Source organism: Chironomus tepperi, unplaced genomic scaffold (genome assembly GCF_022539635.2).
Source record: "Chironomus tepperi strain 1889 unplaced genomic scaffold, CSIRO-AGI_Ctep_v1 contig_74, whole genome shotgun sequence".
NCBI classification, from domain to species: Eukaryota; Metazoa; Arthropoda; class Insecta; order Diptera; family Chironomidae; genus Chironomus; species Chironomus tepperi.
Genome location: NW_027226196.1, coordinates 1030257 through 1054172, shown reverse-complemented (window position 1 = coordinate 1054172; position 23916 = coordinate 1030257). Strand labels below are relative to the sequence as shown.

The window sequence follows — 23916 nt, the reverse complement described above, 5'->3', positions numbered from 1 at the left end:
TATACGTAAACGAATGAAAACATAGTGGCTCCCCCTTTACGTGAAGACAATTTATGTTTTAAAATTCAAAAAAACCGTTAAACTTGATTATTTGAAGCAGGATTTTAGACTGGCTGACTAGAAAATAAACCAATTTTCTGATCCAAGTTTTTGCTGTGATTAAGCAATAAATCAGTTATAAAGTTAATTCTAATCAACGACATTTAGTACCAAAATAAATTATTCTGCTTCCAAAAATGATTAAAGTTAAAATAATTTAAAGGGTAATTCATCTTTTAATCTCGATTTCTAAAAGAAGCAATGAATGAAAGTTTCGTAAAAATTAAGCTTAACTTGATAAGTAAAGGCATCAACTAAGATTTCATCAAACATTTTGAAAATTAAAATCCTAAGGATTTCTTCATTTAATAAAATTTCGACAGTTATAAAAAGATCAATTACTTAAAAATCTTGGATAAATCTATCTATACAAGAACAAAAATACTATGAAAAATCAAAAGCGCCATCTATCTGTCAAATCATTTTATTTCAAATTTCTTAAACCCGCTAATGAACTGCTAGAATTTACCATAAGCAATATGTACTTAATCTTTGAGATATAAATTTCTAAGAACTGTAACACAATAATTAGACTGCATACATAAATTAGGTTTTGTTTTTGCATAAGAATTGCTAAAAATGAATCAATCAATTCGAAAATGTACATAACCAAGCAGCAATATGACTCATTTCTGAGACCGTTGTAGGGAATCATCCATCATATGCCTTGTGGAAATTGCGATTGCATTTCATGTGATGCAACGAAAGTAAATTGAATCATGGTGTCGGCAAACGCAGTTAATTTAAATATTTCCATTTTTATCATGTTGACACTTTGTTTTGCTGCAGGCTTTACTGAGTGAAACATAAAAATTTGTATTGTTAATGGATTGTTGAGTCTTTGTTGTTAGCCAAGTTCTGTGTACCTTAAGATAGCTACCCTACTTATCCTGGCATATACATAGTTCGGTCACTTGCGGTGTATTCAGCTATATCAGTGAATCTCACGTTAAAGAATTAACATTTGATCTGTTTTAGATTCAGACTTATCCTTCCCCATCCCCTCTTTATGAATAATCACAAAAAACTATTATTTTTTAAAAAAAGCATGAAAACCTTTTCAAAAGAAATTCAAAAGCACTGTTAAGCTCTTAAAAGCACAAAAGCTAATGGACATCCAACGTAAAATAACAACAATAATTCTCATGCTTAATAACATGAGTGTTTCATCCGTAACAACTACATTTATATAAATTTACAGTAATATGTACATCTGGTTCAGATGAATTTTGAATTTGTGTCCTGCATGATTTTTTTCCAGTTGTAAATATGTTCAATGTGGGGATGGGGCAGAATAAATTATAGTAAAAAAGGGATGAAGCCGAAAAAAGTCATGTTTCTTGCTGTTTTGACAATTAAATGGCATGTTAATTATAAAATTATTCTTCATCTCACTCTCCATTATTGTCTTTCCCGAGAGCAGCATCCAAAAAAAACAAAAAAAAAAACATTTCCGAATTCCCAATCCATGTCGTTCAATTGCCAGCAAAAGAATATATAAAAATTGGTAAATCATAAAGCTGAATTTGCGGTATATCACACAGTATAAACTACAAAATATAAAACCGAATGTGGAAATTGTGATAACAATATTTAAATGAGGGCAATTAATCTTTCAGTGAAACTGGCATAAATTGCTATCATTCGCGTGAAAATGCATGAATATTTTATGAACAAGTGTTTTATTTTGCCATTTTTATATTTTTACGGGAGTGAATGTTGGGAAATGCCAACCCGTCGTGTCCAAAAATAAGGGAATATATACGTAAATTAATGTTACTGGTGCTGCTATGGGACACTTGATATTGAACGTGAAAATTGTTGATGTTGATTTATAATTGTGTAACTAAACATAAAACATGTAACTGAAATATTATCCGTCGACGCAATATGATGAGTGACTGGATTCACTGATACAGCAACAGTCGGGAAAATTATCTAAAGTACACACAGATTTATTGCTTTAAAAAACTGCAACTTTTTTAACTGACTCGTAAAGCAAATATTATTATATTTTTTAAATCGAGAGGAAAAATAAAGAAATGAAATTCATTTATAATTCATTGAGGGTATCAGCAGTTTTTTGCTTTATTTTATACTTTTTTGAAATTTATGCTTTATTTGCTTTTTATATTAATTTTTTTTTTTTTTTTAAAAATAGTATCCATTCCAACAAAAATGACATTAATTTCTTTTTTAAATATACTAGACCCCAAGTTATGTCATGTAATAGTGTTGTAGCGGGAGGAGATACACAAGCGTGTTATACTGCCTTTGGCTGGAATCCACAAGTGAAAAGGTGTCCAACATGGCGTAGGACAGTAATTAAAGAATGCTAATTAGATGTCAAAACTGAGAATTTGCCCAAGTTTTGCGATCCAGTCAACAACAGAGTCAGATTAAAAGCATTTTGTAGCAACATAGACTCTAAGTCGGAGCATGGTTCCAGTAAGTAAGTGTTTAAGACACCATAACTACGCTTTTAGGGAACGTGAGGGAGTCTTGAGAATTTGTTATGCTTCAAACATTGAGGTTACCGAAAGGAGTCGATTCAAAAAATTGAAATTTCTTAATACGTAATAATTGAATGGTCCCATACCTAAATATTTTTACACTTTTACATCACGATTTCAATTAATTTCATCACATTTTAAAAATAAGCAGCTCACCTGTTACTGGATTGCTTTAGATTTGTTATTGAATTCTCATATATGGATTTTAGGAGTTTTGGAGGATTTCCACAAAAAACCCTAGCAAATTAAAGAATTTTTTCTTAAAAATATAAGGTTTGTTCACCTAAAAGCCCTCCAAATACGCCTCTACTTAGTTCATTCACTTGACAATCTTGACATTTTCTAAAATGACAGCCATAAAATTAAAAAAAAATTTCATTTACAGTATAAATAAAAATTTTCATTAATCGTAGATTCAGTCTTCATCTTTGGTTGCACAAAAGAGGAATTTACAAAGTTTTTAAAAATGAAATTATTATTTTTTGTACTTTTTGCAATTGTTTCATTTGCATCTTATGTAGCATCGGATCAAGGAGAATTGGAAAGATTGAAAAATTTTGATTATAGACGTAAGTAATACATTTCCAAAATTATTGGAAATTTGTGCCTTAGTTTACCGTGACTATGGTTTAAAATTGAATTCGAAAAAAATCCGGCATCGCGCTGTGTGCCATTGAAGCAATATGGTTTTGAAGCTACATAATTCTTCTAAAATCTAATTTAATGACCAACTTAAGAAATTGATCATTTAAAATATTTTTTTTTCCTCCTTTTTCAGAATACAGTTCACACTAGAAGTTCCACAATGTGAGGTCCACAGTAATTATAAAGTTTGTAGACGCATTCCAAGTCAACACGATTTTGATATTCTTCAAGATCACATTTACTGTGTACCAAACTCCAAATTATGCTATCCATATTCTTTAATCCATAACTTGCTGTTTTAAATTGGTTTTCTTTAAAGTAAAGTATGGACTAAGTACATAAATCGGACTTTATATAGTTGATTTTGATTTAATTTTTTCAAAATTATTAATAAATTTAGATTGTTTATTCTTTTACCATAATTATTTTAGTCTTTTTAGCTCTATTTCCAGTTACTTTTATTAAATAAATCAAGATATAGAATTAAAAGCTCCCTTCAGTTATTGTGTGAATCAGCAGAAAACCAGATCAGTCCACTTATTTAGATAACAATAAATGAATTTAAAATTACTTGTCATTAGCTTAGACTTGATAGCTTTTAGGACTAAAGATGTTTACGCTTTGGATGTTGAAGTTTAAAAAGAAAGAAAGTTAGGAATATTTAAAATTTCTTGAATTTTATTGATCGATTTTTTAGATGAAAATGAACGATCTTCAAGACGATGGAAATATGATCCTTCAATATGTAGAAGTGATCCAAGGTATTCAGATTGTAGATATGAAAATAAATATTAATTTAATGAACAAATCAATGTATTTAACCAGCAATAGAGTCAGATGGAAGGCTTTTTGTAATAACCTATGCTCCATTTCGGAGCCTGGTTTCAGTAAGTAAGTAAGTAAGTAAGTAAGTAAATAAATGTTTTAATATTCATAAATGAATCAGAATTGCATGATCAATTAATAAAATAAAAGTAATAATTTTGAATTGAGTGACAAAGCAAATTTAATGGAAATTTTAATAATTTCACACATTATAAATTTGATTTACTTTAATTAAAATCAATAAATTCAACATTTATTTAAAATAAATCTCAGTTTTCTATCAAACTTAAGTGTAACGTGAACAAAGAATTATGGATTTGAAATTTTTGATGCTTTTTGTATGTGTTTTGTTCCTTTGCTGTATTGTTGCAGAGTACAGTTATCCAGATCCTGACTTTAACAACCAAAGTAAGAAAACAAAACAAAAAAAAAATTAAAATTCAATTTAACTTTTATGTCTTTAAACTTTAGGACCAGATCTTGAAAAGTATTGTAAACATAATCCAGAATACACCGACAGTGAAGAATGCATGTTTTATTGAACTGCTTTTTGAAATGTTAAACTAAACTATATTGAAGCTTATAAAATCTGAAAGCCGTAATTGTGAAATCCAAAAAATCAATTACGAATACTAAAGTTTTGTATAATAAAAAATGTTTTTACTAAAACCTAATTGCCACTTGTTGCAAAGCAATCGAACAATAAGAATCTGATCGTTTTTAATTTCAAAATACTTATAATGAATTTTAATTTTGTTACATTTTTCACATGCATTTGGATAGGATTTGTGGCTTTAACAGCTAAGTTTCCCTGCAGATCTCGAAAACGACACGAATTTTACATGGACTCGAGTTTACTTTTCCCTAAAAAATTCTAGTCAACTTCGAGCTCTGGTTTTGAGTTTTTAAATTAAATATAGATTTTCAGTGTGTCCACCATGTCCTGACAGTGACTGTCCATGTGGTTAAATAGCTGTTGACAATTATAAATGTCCAGGTCTTGGAATTTATTCAATTACTTATATGTCGAACTTATTAATTTCAGGTCAACTTTTGAAATTATTAATAATTTTAGAATTGCATAAATTTCAATAAATATTTACTTGAATTAGAAGCTTCAGTTTTAGTGTAGAATTTAAAGTAACAGGAATCTGTTTTTCACTTTTATACAATGACTATAAACTATTCTGCAATCTTTTTAATTACGTATAGCATCAGTATGATTGCATTAAACAGTAAGGAACAATCTAAGAAAATTAAGAAAATTTTGAAAAATTTATATTTTTTCCAGTCTGTCCTCCATGTTCTGGTGATCACTGCCCGACCTGTGGATAGAGTCAATAAAATATTAGTCAATCCAGACAACAAGCTTTGCTCATTAAATATTTGCCAAATAAATCATCCAATTTTAATGCCTATAAAATAAATATTGAGTAAATAATTTGCAAATCACACAAAAAAGTCAATGCATTAACACATTAACCCAAATTATTTTAAAACTAAACATTTATATTCACTTCCAAATTTACTATCAACTGCTTTAATTCAGTTAGCACACTGTTAAAAATAAAGCAATATTTTTCATTTAAAAAATGTGCAAATTTTTATTCATAAATTCAACTGATTGCGCATTTTATTAATACATTTGATTAGCATCGATAGGTTCATTGACATTGCACAGTGCTTTATATCGTGGATTTGTTCCTCTAGAGCATTCAGTAGCAGATTTTCCGCACTTGTAAACTTTATGTCGATAAGCATTTCCTGATGCATAATTGCATGCAATAAGGACATTTTTGGTGGTGTCTGAGAATCTGGATATGGCACATCCTATGTGAGTTGCTCTGTCGTTAACTGTTTTAAAGATAATTTTAATTTATTTTATTTGTGAAATTCTACAGTCAAAAATTGAGAATTTTTAGAGACATCCTTAGAGAAACTCTTCATAAGGTCATTAAGAAATACTTTAGTAAAATAAACATAACTTACCCATTTGCAGAAAATGTTCATATTCCAGGCTAGAAGGGAGAAAAATTATTTCATCAAAGCATTTTAAGAAAAAAAACTTGAAAAAACTTTTCTTACAAATTTTTCCCACAACAACTATCGACAGTCGTTTGATTAGTTTGTCGATATTCATAGAACCAGGATTGAATAGTCTTAATTATTGCAGTTGTTGTAGCCATAAATGATCCTGTTTGTTGTTGAAGTGCTAAATTTTGTCCAACATTTTTGAATTCAACTGTTTATATTGACATATAAATATAGACTTGAATGAAAGAGTAGTTTTTAAATAAATTAATGAACATGCTTACATGTGTTTCTGCAAGTATCTGTTTTTTTAAAAAATTTAGAAAAAAAGTTAAAATTTTTAAAACAAAAAATCCAAAAAATGTCAGAGCAATAAAAACTTCTAATTTGATCGGCTTTATGCTTTCAAAGCTTCTTTATCTGACACTCAATCTTACCAGCATTCATTTTGCACTGAAGAACGTTTAATTTTGCGAGATTTTCCAACTCAGTTGACCATTGCATTGTTGCCATTCTACTAGCTGAACAAAAGCTTCCAATACTTCCAGATGCAATTATATTTCTGATTGAGATAAGAATAAGCATTTGTACTACTTTTAGATTTTAAAAGATTTATGTACGTGTCGAATAGAACAAGTCGGTTAAATTATCAAAAATCTGGCACCAGGTCAGTGTAACTCTGACTTGGTGCCAAATAGGATTTAAGTCCGGAAACATATCAGAGTTACAGCTCCCTGGCATTAGGTTTTTGGATCGATTAACCAATTTGTTTTGCTTATGTGTGTAGTCTATGATATTTTCACAGAAATTCAACTTTTATTAAGCACCTGACTCTGTTTTATTCCACAAAATGTGTTATTATAAAAATACTTTTACTCACCTGAATGAATTATGACTATCAAGAATCGTTTCTTTATCGTTTTCAGAAAGAGTAACTGCTGTCCTATCTTTTGGACAGAAAAAGGAGAATTTCTAGAAATATTCAAATATTTTACATTAGATGCACATTATGAAATAGAGTTTTTTAGAGTCTTGAAAGTTTGAGCTTTAATTTTTTGATTTTTCACTATTTTATTCTAAATATTACACAATATTTTAGCAAAATCACAACTTCACTTACACCAGGATTTTTACATCCAACATGAGGCCCTTTACTACCACATAATTTACGATCGCAATAATCCTGACCAAACACAATGGCAACCACACTTGAGAATATAACCACTTTAATGAAGAATAAATTCTTCATTTTTGATTTTTCTTTTTCAATTCCTCAAATCTCGGAAGCTCGCCGTCAACTAAACATATTCGGATAAAGTTTGTGTCTTTATCGAAAAATTCTTCTTTTTTTCTTTCCAACACTTTGATTGATATTTGAAGAAGATTTGGATTCAACTTTTATTGTCCCAACTTAAATAACTTGTTTTATGAGCAATCAGGAATTTGTCAGTTCTTCCACATACCATAAATTTTTTTGAAAATACATATATTTTTAAAGTTTATTGCACCCTCACATTTTTATTGATATTTTTGCAAAATTTGCTTCTAAAAGACTGTGAATGAGATTAATTTAAAATACATAAAAATCAGTTTTATTTAATCTGAACATAGCAAAAAAAGTCAAATTAATTGAAATTCTACTGATTCAATTTGTTTCAAACTCAATCAAAATTTATTTAAATCAGCATCCAAAAAAAAAGTTGCTTTCATCAGCTACGCACACAAACAGGTCCGAAAAAGCTTTAAATATTTACACAGTTAATGGGAAAGCTGGTGGAAAAAAAAGTCGAAGTAAATACGATTACCTTTAATAAATTTCAAGCTGATTAGTCATGAAATGCACAACATCCTGTCTGGTTTTTTCATACACATTTTTACTTTCATACCTTTAAATTATTCATATACAATTTTTTTTTGTTCATGTACGAACTGAGCGATGTAAAAAAAAAATAATATTTATTCATGCCAAAAAATGAAAAATTCTGAAAGTGTTGATGCCTGATGAATATTAAAAATGAATGATTAATGATGCAGAAGGAATATGAGAGCGACAGATGCTCTTTAATACATTTTTTTTTGTGTGTGTAAATGTATGAGGATGTTTTCAATTTTAAGGGAATAATGTGTGACGTGTGCCGATGGATTGTTTTGGGAGTTGATTGTTTGGAGTTGTGAATTTTTTTGCGTCAATTTTCATTTAATAGATTTTTGTATATGTGAGGTATACAGGACAACAGATTGTAATGATGAATAGGATTACAGTTCCTTCAGGTCATTTTATTGACAGATACCTCCTAAAAAATTATAAAGGGTAAACTGTAGTCGCATTTACTGGAGATGAAGATCAGACTTACTTACATCACTGGCCGTACAAATCTATTTTGATCCATGGGCTCCCTCAGATGACATCTAAAGTTGTCCTATCGCTGACTTCTATCTTCAAATTAGCAATACAAAGTTCAATATTGTTTTTATCGAAAGTTTCCCTTCAAGACTCAGGGTGCGATGGATCAACATGCACCAAATGCTAAGGAACTCAACGAGAGAGCCAGAATAGAGTTCACTTACTCTATATTAAGAACAAACTGAAGAATATCATAATATTTTGAATCTTCTTTATTCTATCCTACTCATTTAACTTTCACTAGCTATTAAACGTAAACAAAGTATACAGCTATGGATTTGAGCATTTAATTCCTTACTCCCTTGGATGTGGCGCTCATGGAATCAAAGCTGGAAGGTTGAGTGATCCTGTTCAGTTTGCATTAACAAGGACAGTCAATTTTTCCATCCAAAACCCGAGTTGAGTTCAAACTCTGATTTTTTCACAACCTAAATTTTATACAACCTTAAAGTAAACCAACTGGCACTCCTTTACAATAAATCCTAAACACAAATGTAAATGTGAATGAGCAGGAAAATAAGACTGGACAGTCCTTTTCCGGTTTTTTTTCTCTGTTGCTTAATTTTTCCAACCCAATGTAAAATGAGAACGAGAAATTTGCCACATATTTCCGTATTTTAACATCTCCTAAAAAAAGATTCATGTTTGTATATGAAATGAAATATTTATTACAGACAAATAAAGAAATAAAACTATCTCCATAATCCATTTCATTTCTATTCTGTACCCAAAAGCTCTAAAGCACTCACCAAAAAAATAAAAAAAATAGTTTTAGATATAAATAAAATCATTGTTAGTACCGCGACTGTACATTAGAGTAGGGCAAAAAAAAAGAGCGTGCATGTGAGTGTCATTCACAGGTGGCCCAACGTGTGCAATAATTTTATTTAATCAGACACAGAATGTAAACTTTATCTCTCGCACTCTCTCATTCCTGTTGTGTGCAAACTATTTTTATAGCCATGTTCCGTTCCTCTATTATGATTTATGTTCGCTTTGCTTTGCAGTATGTGGAGATATCATAGTGGAAACTAACAAAAAAAAGTAGGAACGACAAATTTATGATCTAAATTTTATTGCAGATGAGAATAATTTTTATTATTTTTTTTTTTTTGAAATAAAGCTCACAAATGTAAATAGACTGGGATGACGCTTATTTGGATAGAATTTTTAATATTAAGCGGACAGAACATCAATAAAATTTTATTCGGCATTTAATTTATTATCATATATTCATAAATTGATTTTAATTTGGGGGTCGTTAAGCAGTGACGTTCCAAAGATAAAGTTGCTCGAATTGACTGTTGATGAAGATTAGATCTAAAATAGTGTGATGTTGATTTTCGATTTCAGCTTTAAAGTCTGCCAAGAGTGTTGAACTGATCAATCTTATCCCTGTCAATTTAAATCATTTTAATCAATTTCGCACGCTTGTTCCTTGCCTGATAGTACAAATTAGTTAAATGATCAACAATTCAGCTCTAGGCGTGACTCTAACTTTGTGTCAAATTCGGTTTAAATCCGGCAACATGTCAGAGCTACATCGGTCTTTTGTTGGATTTTGGATCAATTAACTGATTTGTGCTATCCGAGAATCTGCTCTTTAATTTGAAAACACGAACTTTATGCGACGACTCTCCCTACAAACATCACATGAGCCAATTTTAATTGATTTCTTTTATTTAAAACCTCAATGTAGAGACTATAGATGTTTATGAAGGTGAAAATGCTTGGAGTAATAAATATTACCCAAATTAAAAAGAATAATCCAGTAAAATATAGGAATCCTCCAATTGTAGTATCAGCACCAGTTGTAATGCAGGATAAAATGAAGAATATAATATGAATTGAATATATTAGTCTACTGATGATCAGTTCTAGGATGAATAGTTTGAGTTTTCGGTAACTTTCCTGGATAAATTTGAAAGAGAATTAAAATAATTTAAAATTTCATTAAATTACACATTCAGAATCAATTCTGACAGGATTTTAAAAGTCTCCGTCACTTGAATCCTCTTAACTTTGTTCACAATCATACCTGAATCACTCCGAAAATCACCAAAAATCCAAAAATAGTATCAATGACAGAATATGAAGCAATACTTGTGAAAATCGCAATATAAGCTGGAATTTGAAATTTATTCAATTTTAATTTAAACCAGGGTTGCAAAACGTTAAATTATCAAGAATTTGTACGGTTTTCGCCTGTCACAGGCACCTGTTTTGCAACTCTGATTTAAACAAAACATTCTAAACCTAGCAACTCACCATACATTCTGGGTATCTGTTCACTATTAATTTTCATTAAATGATAAGAATTGTAATCTTTCTTGAAAGAGTGGACTACAACATACAGTGAACCAATAAAAATTAAAATTCCGAAAATTATGTGAAATGTTCCCAGAACTAATCCACCAGATTTTAATGAATAGCAGCAGCAGAATTTCCTACACAGAGGCTGCTTTTCTTTAGAAATAGTTGAATTAGGTACGACGGGAAAAGATCTCATTATTTAATAGATATTTTTAATTTCTGTCCAGTCACTTAACAGTTCAAGACAATGTTCTTGTCAGTTGTTCACTTTTGTAGCTTTGTTTCTTATCTGATGAATTTTTATCGAGTTTAAAATTTATTTTAGCATTTGATAAATTTTTATGGAATTTATTAGAGTAATAATTTAATTATTTAAGTATGCAGGTTCTATATAATTTAGTGGTATACACATGACAATATTTTTCAAAATTTGGATATTTTATTTAGATTTCCTTTGCATCACTTGCCATATTAACAGAATTGTTAATTAAAATGTCACATTCCAGTCCCTTGTAAAGTCGATAAACAAAGACAAAGCAGATCGAAGATGTGATCAATAACAAAGCGACTGCTATTGAAAATAGAAAAATAATTCCAAGTGCTAAATCAAAAGATGTGATAATCAACAAGAATATATCTAATGCCAATACTAGTCTGTTGATGACTAGGGTAATGAGAAATATTTTGATCGTGTATTTACTGCTCTGTAAGAAAATTAAGATGTTAAGTATTTTGGAACCAATCGCTTATTGCGTTTCCAATAAGCATAGTCCTGTAAATTGTAATTTTTTATCATTTCTTACTCGCTGAATTCCCATGTTCAATACTAGTCCAAAAATGATATCAGTGGTAAACACAACAAAAGCAATCATGCAAATTAATGTATACACTGAAATTTTTAGGCAAAATTTTTAAAGTTCCTTTAATTAGAAATTCCAAATTTACCATCAGCAACAATTACTCCATCAAAGAATATCTCACGTCTAAGATAAGAATATTTATAAAATTTCTGTGTGTATACATAAATATAGAATACACTTGTTACAGTAAGAACAATTGATCCAATTATCGTATGCAGCCATGCAAATATTATCCCAATAATTTTCTTTCGAAGTAAACTTTCCATATTTTGGAAGACTTAATCGTTTGAAAGTTCAAAGATACTTGAAGAACTTTTGTAATTATTTTGAAATTCAATAACTTTTATCATATCTTTTCTGAAAGAGATTGCGATTAAAATTTCACCATTTATTATATTTACACACAATAAATTCTTTTAAAAATAGAATCTTTTATTGAATTAATTGAGAATAAATTAAATCTTGATCGAATAGCACAAATCGGCTAATTGATAAAAAATCCGGCACTAGACCTCAAGGTCGAGACCGAGATTTCCCGAAAAGGCTCTCGAGATGGACTTCTCGGTATCGAAAACCCTTACTAGACCGTGAATCTGAAATGGTGCCGAATTTAAACTGAATCCAGCTCCAAGTTAGAGTCACACAGCTCTAGGATTTAATTTTGTGAACGATCAACCGATTTGTGCTATTCGGTTTGAGTATGACATTGTAGGATTTTAGAAATCTAAGCTTACATATAAATACTCAAGTTTGATAAATTACCATTAGCCATTTTCTTAATATTTTTATAAAAATCTAAAATTATAATAAAAATGAATCCAGTAGGAACCACTATAAATACAAAAGGAACTAAAAATGTTACAACATTAATTTGTCCACCATAAATCAAGTATATTAGATAAATTAAGCCAACTGCATATATTATTCTGCCAATGACTAAGACAACCAGAAAAAATTTAATCAAATAAGGCTTTATCTGCGAATGAAAAATTTATATGACATATCACAAAAAAAAGTATTTACGCTGTAAACTTACCATTACTGTTCCGACGATTAGTACGATGCCGGCAATAATATCAACTACTGTTGTTGCAATAATAATACGTAATTTGAGTCGGTCGTCTGAAAATGATGAAATTAGTAATGTCATTGAGTGTCTGAGCCTAATCCAAAATGAGGTTTAAATCTGGATTTTTTATCAATTAACTGACTTATGACTTTAAGACACTAACAAAAAGTCACTCATAATCATAAAAAACTAACTACCTTCACCGTCAACATGATTAGAATAAAAGTAGCTTGTTATGTAAAGTGCAAGACATGCAAATAACGTATAAAATACTCCGGCAGTCACTCCAAAAATTCTTGATGAACCACAACACATTTTGTCTGTTTTCTATATTTGTTTTACTATTGACTAAATGTTTCATAAAAATACACCTAAAAAAGGTATAAATATTACTTTATTGGCTTATCAAAATGATATCAAGGGGTGGGAATGTGGAGATTATTAGTAATACTAGTGCTATGTTTGATGTTTTTCTCCGTTTTTCAAAATTTATCTCCTCAACCTTTGACAAGCTTTCGAATATTGATAAGATAAGGATTGAAGTACGGAAGTAAATAAATCAGATTTACTACCGAAAAATTCACTTCCCTAGGTTCAATTGATAATCATTTATCAGTAATGCAAGATACTGTTATTGTTTCATTATACACTTTATTATTAAAATAGTGTGGGAATATTAGGAAATCACGTAACTCTCATAATTTTGTCACGTAGTCCAAACGGTGATTCATGATTTTGTTTTATAGCGTAATGGTGAATTAAAGGGGTCTAAAATAGCGTTACACAATTTAAGAAGGTCCCCTTTTTATCCGTGTAATCATTAATTGTGTGCTTAGAGTTGATTATGACGTCCAATTCATTGATTTAGATAGTCAAGAGCTCTAAATTGACTCAGATTTCACGAAGAGGCCCGATGCAACAACACCAATGAATAAAAGTGCATCACGGAGCGTTTAAAATTCCGTCAAAGTTATTTCATCAACATCAATGGAATCGGTCTACATTACACATCTTTATGACTGCTTTGGCAAGGTCTTAAGTATTCCATGGTTGAGCCTTCTTCACTTGTAACGCTCGGGAGTCAAGTCGACACAATTTAACTTCTCCATCCAAAATCCAAGTCGACTAAGCGGAAATACATTAGAAAATTGAAATATAATACATAAATCCAAAACATTTAAATCTTCCTGTATCTCTAAGTATTTTCTTATGTACAAAAATGCCATATAATACCTTCAGCCTTCTGTATTTTAGTTTCAATATAAAAGTGCTTAAAGCTCTCTAAAATAAACTTTTTTTCTGCATGTCAGTTTCATACTTTCATTTTATCAAGTCTCGTGAAAATAAAAATTATGCAACAAAATTCCGTCTCAACGAACTATTTGTAAGCTCTTGACTGAGCTATGGCTTATGAAAAAAAAGAGAAAAATGGGAAACAACAAGCAGAAAAGCTTGCGGAAAAAGTTGTTAGCATATTCGAAGGGCGTATTGGGGATAAATTTATTCAATTTTTTTTATATAAAAATAAGAACTTTTTACAGTGCAAAAAACATTTTTTGGGGTAATTTTTACAGATGAGTTATTTCCATTTATTCATGTGCCACCACTTTTCCACTCGTTTATTATTTTTATTTAATTTATTTTTTTTTTCGTTAGCAACAAATTAAAAACCATCATTGGATAAAGTTTATATTTCATTGGTGTACCGTAAGTGGTGAAGAATAATTAGTGAATTGAAAAATAAAGCACAAGTGAGAGAGAAACAGAATGAATAATTTTATGAATTATAATTTTATTATTCATAATTATTCACTTGAGGGGATGTACAGATGAAAATTGATATTTAAATGATAAAAAAAATTGTAATTAACTTAATTTTATGATTTACCTTGTTGATTTTGTTTTGACAAACTGTGAAGGACAGAAGGATTATAAAATTATATTTATCCCGACCAATGGGATAATTTTTTAATTACCCCAAAAATATTTATCCCGACCAATGGGATAATTTTCTAGTACCTCCAAAAATCCAAAAATATTTTTCCCGACCAATGGGATAATTTTTTAGTACCTCCAAAAATATTTATCCCGACCAATGGGATAATTTTTTAGTACCTCCAAAAATCCAAAAATATTTATCCCGACCAATGGGATAATTTTTTAGTACCTCCAAAAATCCCAAAAATATTTATCCCGACCAATGGGATAATTTTTTAGTACCTCCAAAAATCCAAAAATATTTATCCCGACCAATGGGATAATTTTTTAGTACCTCCAAAAATCCCAAAAATATTTATCCCGACCAATGGGATAATTTTTTAGTACCTCCAAAAATCCAAAAATATTTATCCCGACCAATGGGATAATTTTCTAGTACCTCCAAAAATCCAAAAATATTTTTCCCGACCAATGGGATAATTTTTAAGTACCCCAAAAATCCAAAAATATTTATCCCGACCAATGGGATAATTTTTTAGTACCCCAAAAATATTTATCCCGACCAATGGGATAATTTTTTAGTACCTCCAAAAATCCCAAAAATATTTATCCCGACCAATGGGATAATTTTTTAGTACCTCCAAAAATCCCAAAAATATTTATCCCGACCAATGGGATAATTTTTTAGTACCTCCAAAAATCCCAAAAATATTTATCCCGACCAATGGGATAATTTTTTAGTACCTCAAAAATCCCAAAAATATTTATCCCGACCAATGGGATAATTTTTTAGTACCTCCAAAAATCCCAAAAATATTTATCCCGACCAATGGGATAATTTTTTAGTACCTCCAAAAATCCCAAAAATATTTATCCCGACCAATGGGATAATTTTTTAGTACCTCAAAAATCCCAAAAATATTTATCCCGACCAATGGGATAATTTTTTAGTACCTCCAAAAATCCCAAAAATATTTATCCCGACCAATGGGATAATTTTTTAGTACCTCCAAAAATCCCAAAAATATTTATCCCGACCAATGGGATAATTTTTTAGTACCTCCAAAAATCCCAAAAATATTTATCCCGACCAATGGGATAATTTTTTAGGACCTCCAAAAATTGAGTCGTTTCACCGACTCGAAATGGCTCTCAAGGAGCTCTTAGTGTTACGTAATATCCAAAAGACCCAATAAATCAGCAAAAACCATTAAAATTACCACTAAAATATCATACAAAGTAAAATTTTCTATTTTTATCATTAATTTATTCACGTAAAATATCATTTTCTATAATAAATGATGGCTTTATGATAGGCTTTTATAAATTTATGATGCTCCACATTTTTGGTATCCAAGTTATGCCATAAAAAATAACAATTCATTGTATTTTGAATCAAAAATATATAATCCTCTATCATAATAATAGCCTTATTCATTAACAAAGTAAGTTCACAGTGTAAATATTTCCTATGATCTTAATAAATTCTATACTCAATAATTATAGGAGTTCGCATACTTTTGGGTGTATGGTCGAGTGTCGTACTCTTAAAACAATGGAGATTCTCCGACCATTATAATTTTTTTTTTGTGTGAGAAATTTAAAATTTAAATGAAAAACCATAAATATTTATGTACTTAAATAATTTTTTTAATCTCCTCCACTTTTTTTTTTGTTCTATTCAGCTTTACTCTATTTTTTTATTTATGTTGTTGTTGTGTTTGTACAGCATGCGACAGACTTTATGACTGTAGTTGTGTTGTTGTTGTAGAAAAATTATTAGAGGGGTTCATTTTTAACGTATTTTTTTTCCTCACTATGACAATGTGACTCTTTAAATAGGAATTCTTATTGGAATGACTATTTTTGTGTGAGCAGATATGCTGTTTATGTCAAATATTTATTTATTTTATGATTGTGAAACGTTTAAAAGGACTAGTTTTAGCACACAAATGTTTTTTTGGGTTTTAAATGTGAATTATTAATTCTTTATTTGGAGCATAATATTTATTGACAGCTGAGTATTGATAATAGCTGCAAAATTAATTTCTTCTGCATTTTTTGCCCAACTGTTCATACTTTATTATTTAAAAACACACAAGGAACACAAAAAAGCAAACAATTTTTAAATTAAACCATTTAGAATTAAGATTATCAGGAATTTGCATTTTCGCTATTTACAAACTGTCTTGCTTTAACTTTTTTAACGGTTTTTTATGCTCAGTTCAAGGTGTAATGTGCTGATAAAACTATTCAGGAAGGGTAACCTATTGGGAATTTATTCATCATGAATTTGTAAAAAGGATGTTTAAAGAATGAAGGAGATAGTTTTCAATTAAAATTTGCTGAATTTTGTTTGAATTGGTTTTGTGCTGAAATAAGTGGAATTTCGAATTTAAATCATGAATATTTTAAGGATTTTTATATGAAATGAACATAAATTATGTCACATAATCCTTTTACTAATCGTGATTTGTAGGTCATTCGCAAAAATTTGGATTTTATACCGTTGATAGATGAAGTTGCAATCTCAATGAATTGTTTCCTCAACTGCGTCACTTCTCTGTGGATAGACGATCACCAAGGAGCTTTAGGAGGATATGAAGAGTTAGTATGAAAAATTCATATAAATTAATGATTTTTTACAAAAAGGAACGTCCGGAAATTACGTAACGCTGAAAATAGTACATTTAGATCTCCAAACCGTATTGCTCCGTAACAAAATCATGAATCATAATTAGTATTTTGTAGAAAAATTGTAAATCCTTCTCTAAACCTAACCTCCTGGCCGTACTGATCAATTGTGATCCATGGCCTCTCTCAGATTGCTTAAAAAACTGTCTCTCTCCTCTCCCCTAAGCAAAGCATACATAATTTCCAAACAATCCCTACTGAAGAAGTGAAAAGTATCTTCAACAACATTAATTGACTCATATCAAATTTATTTGAAAACACTTGTAGTAACAACCATATTTATTATTTTAGTGTTTCAATAATCTTGGAAATTTCAACGACTATCATGCACCAGAACATTGAAAAGTCATTGTCAAAGATGAATATGAACCCCATACTTTGTAATTTGTTCAGTAATATAAATTTCTTTATCTGTTAGTTTATCATCATAGAGTTGCCACAAAAATTAAAATTATGGATTTTGATCACAAAATTTGATATTTTTTTCAGAATGCTATTAGACCTAATAATTTCCAATAATTTTCCTGTCATGCTTAAAAATCCAAAATTCTAGTATTTTAAAAATTTTGATAATTTTTGACAAAAAAACCCAAAAAAATAATAATTCTTCCAACTTATTAATGACATCCATATGACTTCGATCCGACAAAAATCCCTAGTTCCGTTTGCTCTTATAATCTTCCCTCGCATCAACGTCTGTAACATTACACAACATTTGTGATCATCGTTGATGTAAAGAATCTTCTTTAGTGCCATTTAAATTTTATTTTAATGATTTTAAATTATATTCTTGAATATGAAAACAACAATTTATCATTTACTTTACATACCAGCATAAATAGCTTTCACCAGTACTGAATAATAACAATAAAGACCTAAGAATATTTCAATGTGAAGGCAAAAGGTAATAAAAACGGATACAAAAAAGAAATTTAAATTGAAATAATGAATAGTCCATAAATGTGAGTGTGTGTGAGTGCGAATGTGGATATATGATGTATATATACATGAATAAGAAGTGGTTAAAAGGAAGAAGAAGAACAAAAAGCGCACAACACGTGCTAAAAATTTTTGTGCCTTTAAAAGTATGAGTTAGCACTATTCTTAATGTTACTGCTTACATTTTTAATGCGAGGGGATATTGCGATCAACGACGGGTGTTCATAACACTCATACATGCATAGACATATATTTTTATATACGTTCTTGTTCCTCTACTTCCACTTTTTGATTCTTTATAATTTAAAGCGCCAGATGCAGTTTAACATTCCAACTGAAAGGAACTAGAACGAGGAATAATAATTTTTGTGCTTAAAAGACTGAAAAATTATTGATAATTTAGTGGTTTAAACTCGATAAAGTGCTGAGCATTGATAAAAAATTGTGTAAATATTGATAACACATATAAAAAAAATAAATTCGGTAGAAACCACAGAAAAAAAAACCGTTAATAGGAAACAAAGAACATTTGTGAATAGAATATCCAATAAGAATTCAACGGTCGATCATATGTGCTTATTGTTATTCTTATCGTATTGTGTATTTCTCTTGATTATATTCATAAATCAGTAAGAAATGTCTCGTCACAATTATACAAATCCAGCCTTTTGTCAGGATGAAGTACCGTCATCAGCAACAACAATAATTTCTCGTCCAACAACATTAACTGCTGCAAACATAAAAAATTCTCCTGCTCGTGTTCATCGGAGTGAATCGATTCGTTCGTTTCATTCCGTTGCGTCCACTAATCGTTCCCTCAGGAGTGCCAATGCAATGCAAAGAAATAATAGTGGTATGAGTTTGAACTGTAGTCATCATCAACAGCATTCAATGCCATTATCCCTGCCACCACGACCCGGTCCAAAGCCAATTGTATCTCGTATAGCTGCTGTTGATGGAAATAAGCAACAGCAACCACTTTCACATCAAATTACAACCACTGGCAGTCGTTATGGATCTATATCAGATGTACAAAATCAGTCAGTGAGCGGTCGTTATGCATTGGTGCCAGTTGAAGAATTAAGTTCAGGCAATCAAGGACGTTATGCTGTTTTACCGCCACAAACTGCATCACGATTTATATCAAAGAGTCAAGAGAATTTAGATAGATTCATTGATGCGGAAGATGATGGGGATGAATTGCCACACAACTATTCAGATCAATTTGCAAGCTTACCGCCTATATCATCACCCAAAAAGGAAGGTGGTATGATGCCAGCTTTTTCAACAGATTTCGGTAGTAAATCCTTTATTATATTTGATCAAAAGAATCAGCAAAGATATGCAGTCGTACCAACAGAAGAGAATGAAGAAATTGTTGATGATAATCATGAGATTATTCAAATGCATAATGGTAAAGCCCATCGTTATGCTGTAATTCCAACAGATGAGGAGGAGACGTGTTTAAATAGTGACGTAACTGTTAAACAACCCCGAATGCCACCGTCATATGCAGTCGCATTAAGTAGAAGAACATCACCACAAAGAACACCGCAAAAGCAATTAACTCAGCAAAAAAGTGAGGATGAAGTGCCATCAACGCCAAAGAAGAATCTACTTGCGACCCAAAAACTTTATGAATTGCTGTCAACACCACAAAAGTCATCACCATTTGTAAGACAAAACTCGACACCATTGTCGCCAAAGAATTCACCATACCGTGTCAAGTCAAATTTTAATCTCTATGCAAGTAATCCAAGACTAGCATCAAATACACCGAGTAAGCATGAATTCACCCCACAACGATTACAATATGATCAAAAGGTTCGAATGGCATCCACAACGACATTGAATTTGGAACAGAGAACTACAGCTGTTATACAACCACGAGTGCATACAGCTGCCTCAGTTTATAATGAAACGACGACAACAACAAATACAGAAAAGTCATGGAATAAGAATTTAAAATCACACAAACAAGCTATTGCAACGATTGGTTTTGTTTCATTGCTATTAATGTTCTGTGGTGTTATCAATTCAGGATTATGCATTTACATGACTAGTGTTTCCAGCATCTCAGCACTTTATGTATGTATATTTTATTTTTCCAATATTCTTTTTTTTTGTGTTTTTGTTGCTCTCTCTGTGTTATATTCATAGCAACAAACAAGTGAAAAGGAATTTATTTAGAATGAAAATTGGCGGGTTTTTTTGGGGATGTGAATGGATGTTGATAGAGTGTCAGACAGTCTTTAAAATAGAATTTTGGGATACTTAAATTAAAAATCCTTACAAATCCTAATAACGGTCGAAACATTATCTATATCGAATTGACTTATACACAGGATATACAATACTGTAGGGGTTTGCTATACCTTTAAGAGGATGTGTATACTCTAAACCATTGGTGAGCAACTTTGGTGTCAACTTGAATTTAAGTCATTCTGTAGCAGGCAAAGAGCATGCTCTTAAGAGCTTGTTCTTTGTGAGTATACTAGTTAAGCATGCACGTGAGCGTTACTCACACCTTATTCTGCTCTTGAGAGCATTCCTTTTGCCCACTAGGGAATGATTAAAATTCAAGTTTACACCAAAATTGCTCATTATTGGTCTAGGGATTGCACATCCTTCTTAAGGAATAACAAGCTCTGCAGCGTCGTGTTTCCTATGGTAAATAAGTCGATTCAAATTCAGATAATGTTTCAACCTTTACTAGTCATCAATTTTGATTCATTTTAGTGCAGGATCCAAAAATTTAGATTACATTGTATGCCGGCATGTCTCTGGACTGTTACTAGATTTGGTTTGAATCCGACACCATGATAGAGTCACACATACCTGATGTCAGATTCTTGATCGATTAATCTACTCAAATTCCTAAGAACTAGTCATAAACTGGACATTAACTTGCTATCAATTGGTCATAACGTCTATTTATGTCCACTCGAGTGACTTGTGCTATTCAGAAAGGCTATTGCACTTTAATCATCTAGTCCATAATGAATTCTTTGACTGACTCTATAGCAAAATTCCTAAAAATCCTTTAAATTAAAACTATAAAAAAACTCAATCATGAATATTAATGAGAGTTAAGTTAAAAGCACAAAACCTTGTCTCTATCAACTATCCAATAAAGTCTGTTATTTTATGCAATATTGCTCATGATAATAAAATCACGAACAACACAAAAAAAAAAAGAAATTCGAAAGCTCTCTATCAAATGCTCATAAAATATAAACAAAAATGTCATAGAAAATGCCCCCATAGCTTCACAATATTCACTTGTTTGTTGACAATTTTAACTTGCTTTGTTGTTCAAAAACTTTTTAATATAAAAATATATTTTTTATTCTACACAGACTGGTCGTTCGTTGTTCCTCGATATTGGAATAATGTCAGCATTCGCCACCGTTGTTCTTAGCTTTTTGGGCTTTAAATATCGACATAGCGATTGGTTGCCAAACCGTCACTACATATCAGGTATGTTGAATATTACAAACTTTCTCATTGCTACATGCTGAATATTTTTAATAAAAATAATCTTATTACCACAACAGGTTTCATAATGATGACATTTTTTGCTATAATGAACTGCTGTGCATTGACTGTACTTCTTCTGATGAAGCCTGTCAAAGGATTTCCACTTCACGATGTCACGACGGGCATATCGTTGGCACTGTCATCATTAATACTACTTTTAATTAGTCTTGGCGTCATCTCATCGAGACTGTGTCGTTCACCGCCGCCTGACAATCGAATTGATATTTACTAGAGGAGCTGGACTGGACTGGGGGAAATGAGAGAAATTTCCATGAGAAAATTTAATTTAACTTATTTTTTTTTTATTTCTGTGAAAAACGCTGAGCAAAGATATAAAAAAAGAAAAAAAGTTTTTCATTACTTTTCATAGTCAAGCGTCGTCATTTTATCATGACGAATTCTAAATAAGAAGCATAGAAAAAAAGTTTTTTTTTTTCGTACTTTTCATGCATACTGAATCAAATGACACATTCAATTAAGTACTTTACATTATTAAGTGCATAAAATTAATTAAAATTATTATTATTATTAAGGTGAATGACGTTGGATGGAAGCACGTACCATGCTTTCTGTGAAAATTTTGTAAATAAATTTATTTAATCATTTTTTTTTATGACGATGATGAAAATTAAATTTGTTGATGAGTTGTTGTTGTTGTTTTCAGCTAGCTATGGAACTAGAAAGCTTCTAAAAGGTCGTAAATATTTTTTACGATTTTTATGGATTCTGTCTGAATTGGAATTGGTTTTAGTGTATTTTGGGATGGAAGATGCAATCAAGTTTGTGATGCATGTCTTACTACCTTGAGTAGTTCACTTATAGCTAGGGTGGCCAGAGGATTTTTGCAAAATATCGGGACACTTTTGAGAAAAATTGGGGCATTTCTAAGTTTGGCACTTTTTGGGTAATTTTGGACTATTTTAAGTATTAATATTCGATGGTCGGATATAGATGGCCGTCCTACTTATAGCATCCAGAGTACAAGCAATTTGTAGAAATTACAGTAAATCAGTGGTATGCAACCTTTTTTGCGCCACGACGTAATTCCTATTTGCATTATGTTGGGATCGGAAACTATAGATTGTTGATATGCCATTGCTATCCTGATTGTGAAACTGCTACTCTTCTGGGAGGGTTTGGAATCTATCCTTCCAAGAAGTTTCAACAAGGTAAGATTCAAGAAGGCATTCACAGAAGGCAGGAAGGACTTGACATTTGGTCAGCTTGGAAATCAGACTTCGTCTTCCGAAAACTCCTAAGGACGCATTATATCAGTGTGTTGTATGCTTTCTCGATATCGGGATTGGAACCGGGATTTCGAGAAACCATAGTGTGTTGCAGCACTCAGGCTGCTAACTCCTGCAAAATACATTGTATTCAAATATTGCACTATAAATACTTTCTTGAAAAGTTCTTTTATAGTCTATAAGAAGCTCTACTAAGAAACTTAAGCATATTTTTGCATTTTAAATCGATTTCAAGATTTCCCATAGAAATGCATGTAAATGAATTCATAAACTGTTATTATTTTCATAGAGATTATTCCTTAGGAGTCCAATAAACGAGCTTAGTGTTCTTCAAGATAATTTTCATAATCATCAAATCCTTATCAAGAATGTATAAAATTATATGATGGTAAGCTCAATTAACTTAATAGACTTTTAAATGTCATGGCATAGAACTTCATAGTTTCTTCTTATATAAAATCCATTTAAAAGCTATTATGATAGTTTCTATCCAACAAATATGAAGAAAATTTTGTGGGCTTGAAGTGTTTTGATGATTGCATAACTATCAAGGGGCATGAAAAAAAAAACAGTTCAAGCAGGATGGAAAGAGAACAACAATTATTTCCATTTTCATTTTTAAGTCTTCTCATCCATATAAAATGGATATACCATTTCCACTCCATCAAGCCAGATGACTTTCACAAAACTAATAAAAAAAAGGAGAAAGTTTGGAAGTAGAATTTCCATTATCAGTATAGGGGGTCGTGCGTTAGTGATGGAATGAGAGGAATAATAGATTTATTGGATCTTTATTCCT

General features: G+C 30.7%; 2 protein-coding genes and 2 long non-coding RNA genes across 6 annotated transcripts; 1 reads left to right on the top strand and 3 right to left on the bottom strand.

The window, feature by feature from the left end:
* Positions 1 to 5698: 5698 nt before the first annotated feature.
* Positions 5699 to 7399, bottom strand: LOC139085613 (antigen 5 like allergen Cul n 1-like). The gene is made up of 7 exons (XM_070633699.1): positions 7234 to 7399; positions 6994 to 7085; positions 6551 to 6675; positions 6398 to 6415; positions 6168 to 6324; positions 6072 to 6100; positions 5699 to 5936 (listed from the first exon to the last, which is right to left on the bottom strand). The coding sequence occupies exons 1-7, from the start codon at positions 7360 to 7362 to the stop codon at positions 5719 to 5721; spliced, it is 768 nt and encodes a 255-aa protein (XP_070489800.1). The 5' UTR covers positions 7363 to 7399; the 3' UTR covers positions 5699 to 5718.
* A 2247-nt stretch (positions 7400 to 9646) lies between these two features.
* LOC139085582 (uncharacterized) lies at positions 9647 to 11976 on the bottom strand. 3 transcript variants are annotated; one of them, XR_011543931.1, is made up of 6 exons: positions 11776 to 11976; positions 11634 to 11719; positions 10786 to 11534; positions 10556 to 10641; positions 10140 to 10428; positions 9647 to 9912 (listed from the first exon to the last, which is right to left on the bottom strand). It is a non-coding gene; the product is annotated as an uncharacterized lncRNA (long non-coding RNA). The 3 variants fall into 3 exon arrangements; XR_011543932.1 differs by having other exon boundaries at positions 10267 to 10428; XR_011543930.1 differs by having other exon boundaries at positions 9647 to 10428.
* A 125-nt stretch (positions 11977 to 12101) lies between these two features.
* LOC139085594 (uncharacterized) lies at positions 12102 to 13126 on the bottom strand. The gene is made up of 3 exons (XR_011543934.1): positions 12957 to 13126; positions 12727 to 12812; positions 12102 to 12666 (listed from the first exon to the last, which is right to left on the bottom strand). It is a non-coding gene; the product is annotated as an uncharacterized lncRNA (long non-coding RNA).
* A 5322-nt stretch (positions 13127 to 18448) lies between these two features.
* Positions 18449 to 22503, top strand: spdo (sanpodo). Its single transcript, XM_070654002.1, has 3 exons — positions 18449 to 20418; positions 21690 to 21810; positions 21888 to 22503. The coding sequence occupies exons 1-3, from the start codon at positions 18967 to 18969 to the stop codon at positions 22100 to 22102; spliced, it is 1788 nt and encodes a 595-aa protein (XP_070510103.1). The 5' UTR covers positions 18449 to 18966; the 3' UTR covers positions 22103 to 22503.
* Positions 22504 to 23916: the final 1413 nt, after the last annotated feature.

Coding starts and splice junctions, on each gene's coding strand:
- LOC139085613 (XM_070633699.1), bottom strand. CDS start 7,362: ATGAAGAATTTATTCTTCATTAAAGTGGTTATATTCTCAAGTGTGGTT. Junction 6,676..6,993: donor GATAGTCATAATTCATTCAG/GTGAGTAAAAGT, acceptor TATCTCAATCAG/AAATATAATTGCATCTGGAA. Junction 6,101..6,167: donor AGTTGTTGTGGGAAAAATTT/GTAAGAAAAGTT, acceptor TCTCCCTTCTAG/CCTGGAATATGAACATTTTC.
- spdo (XM_070654002.1), top strand. CDS start 18,967: ATGTCTCGTCACAATTATACAAATCCAGCCTTTTGTCAGGATGAAGTA. Junction 20,419..21,689: donor CCAGCATCTCAGCACTTTAT/GTATGTATATTT, acceptor TATTCTACACAG/ACTGGTCGTTCGTTGTTCCT. Junction 21,811..21,887: donor AAACCGTCACTACATATCAG/GTATGTTGAATA, acceptor TTACCACAACAG/GTTTCATAATGATGACATTT.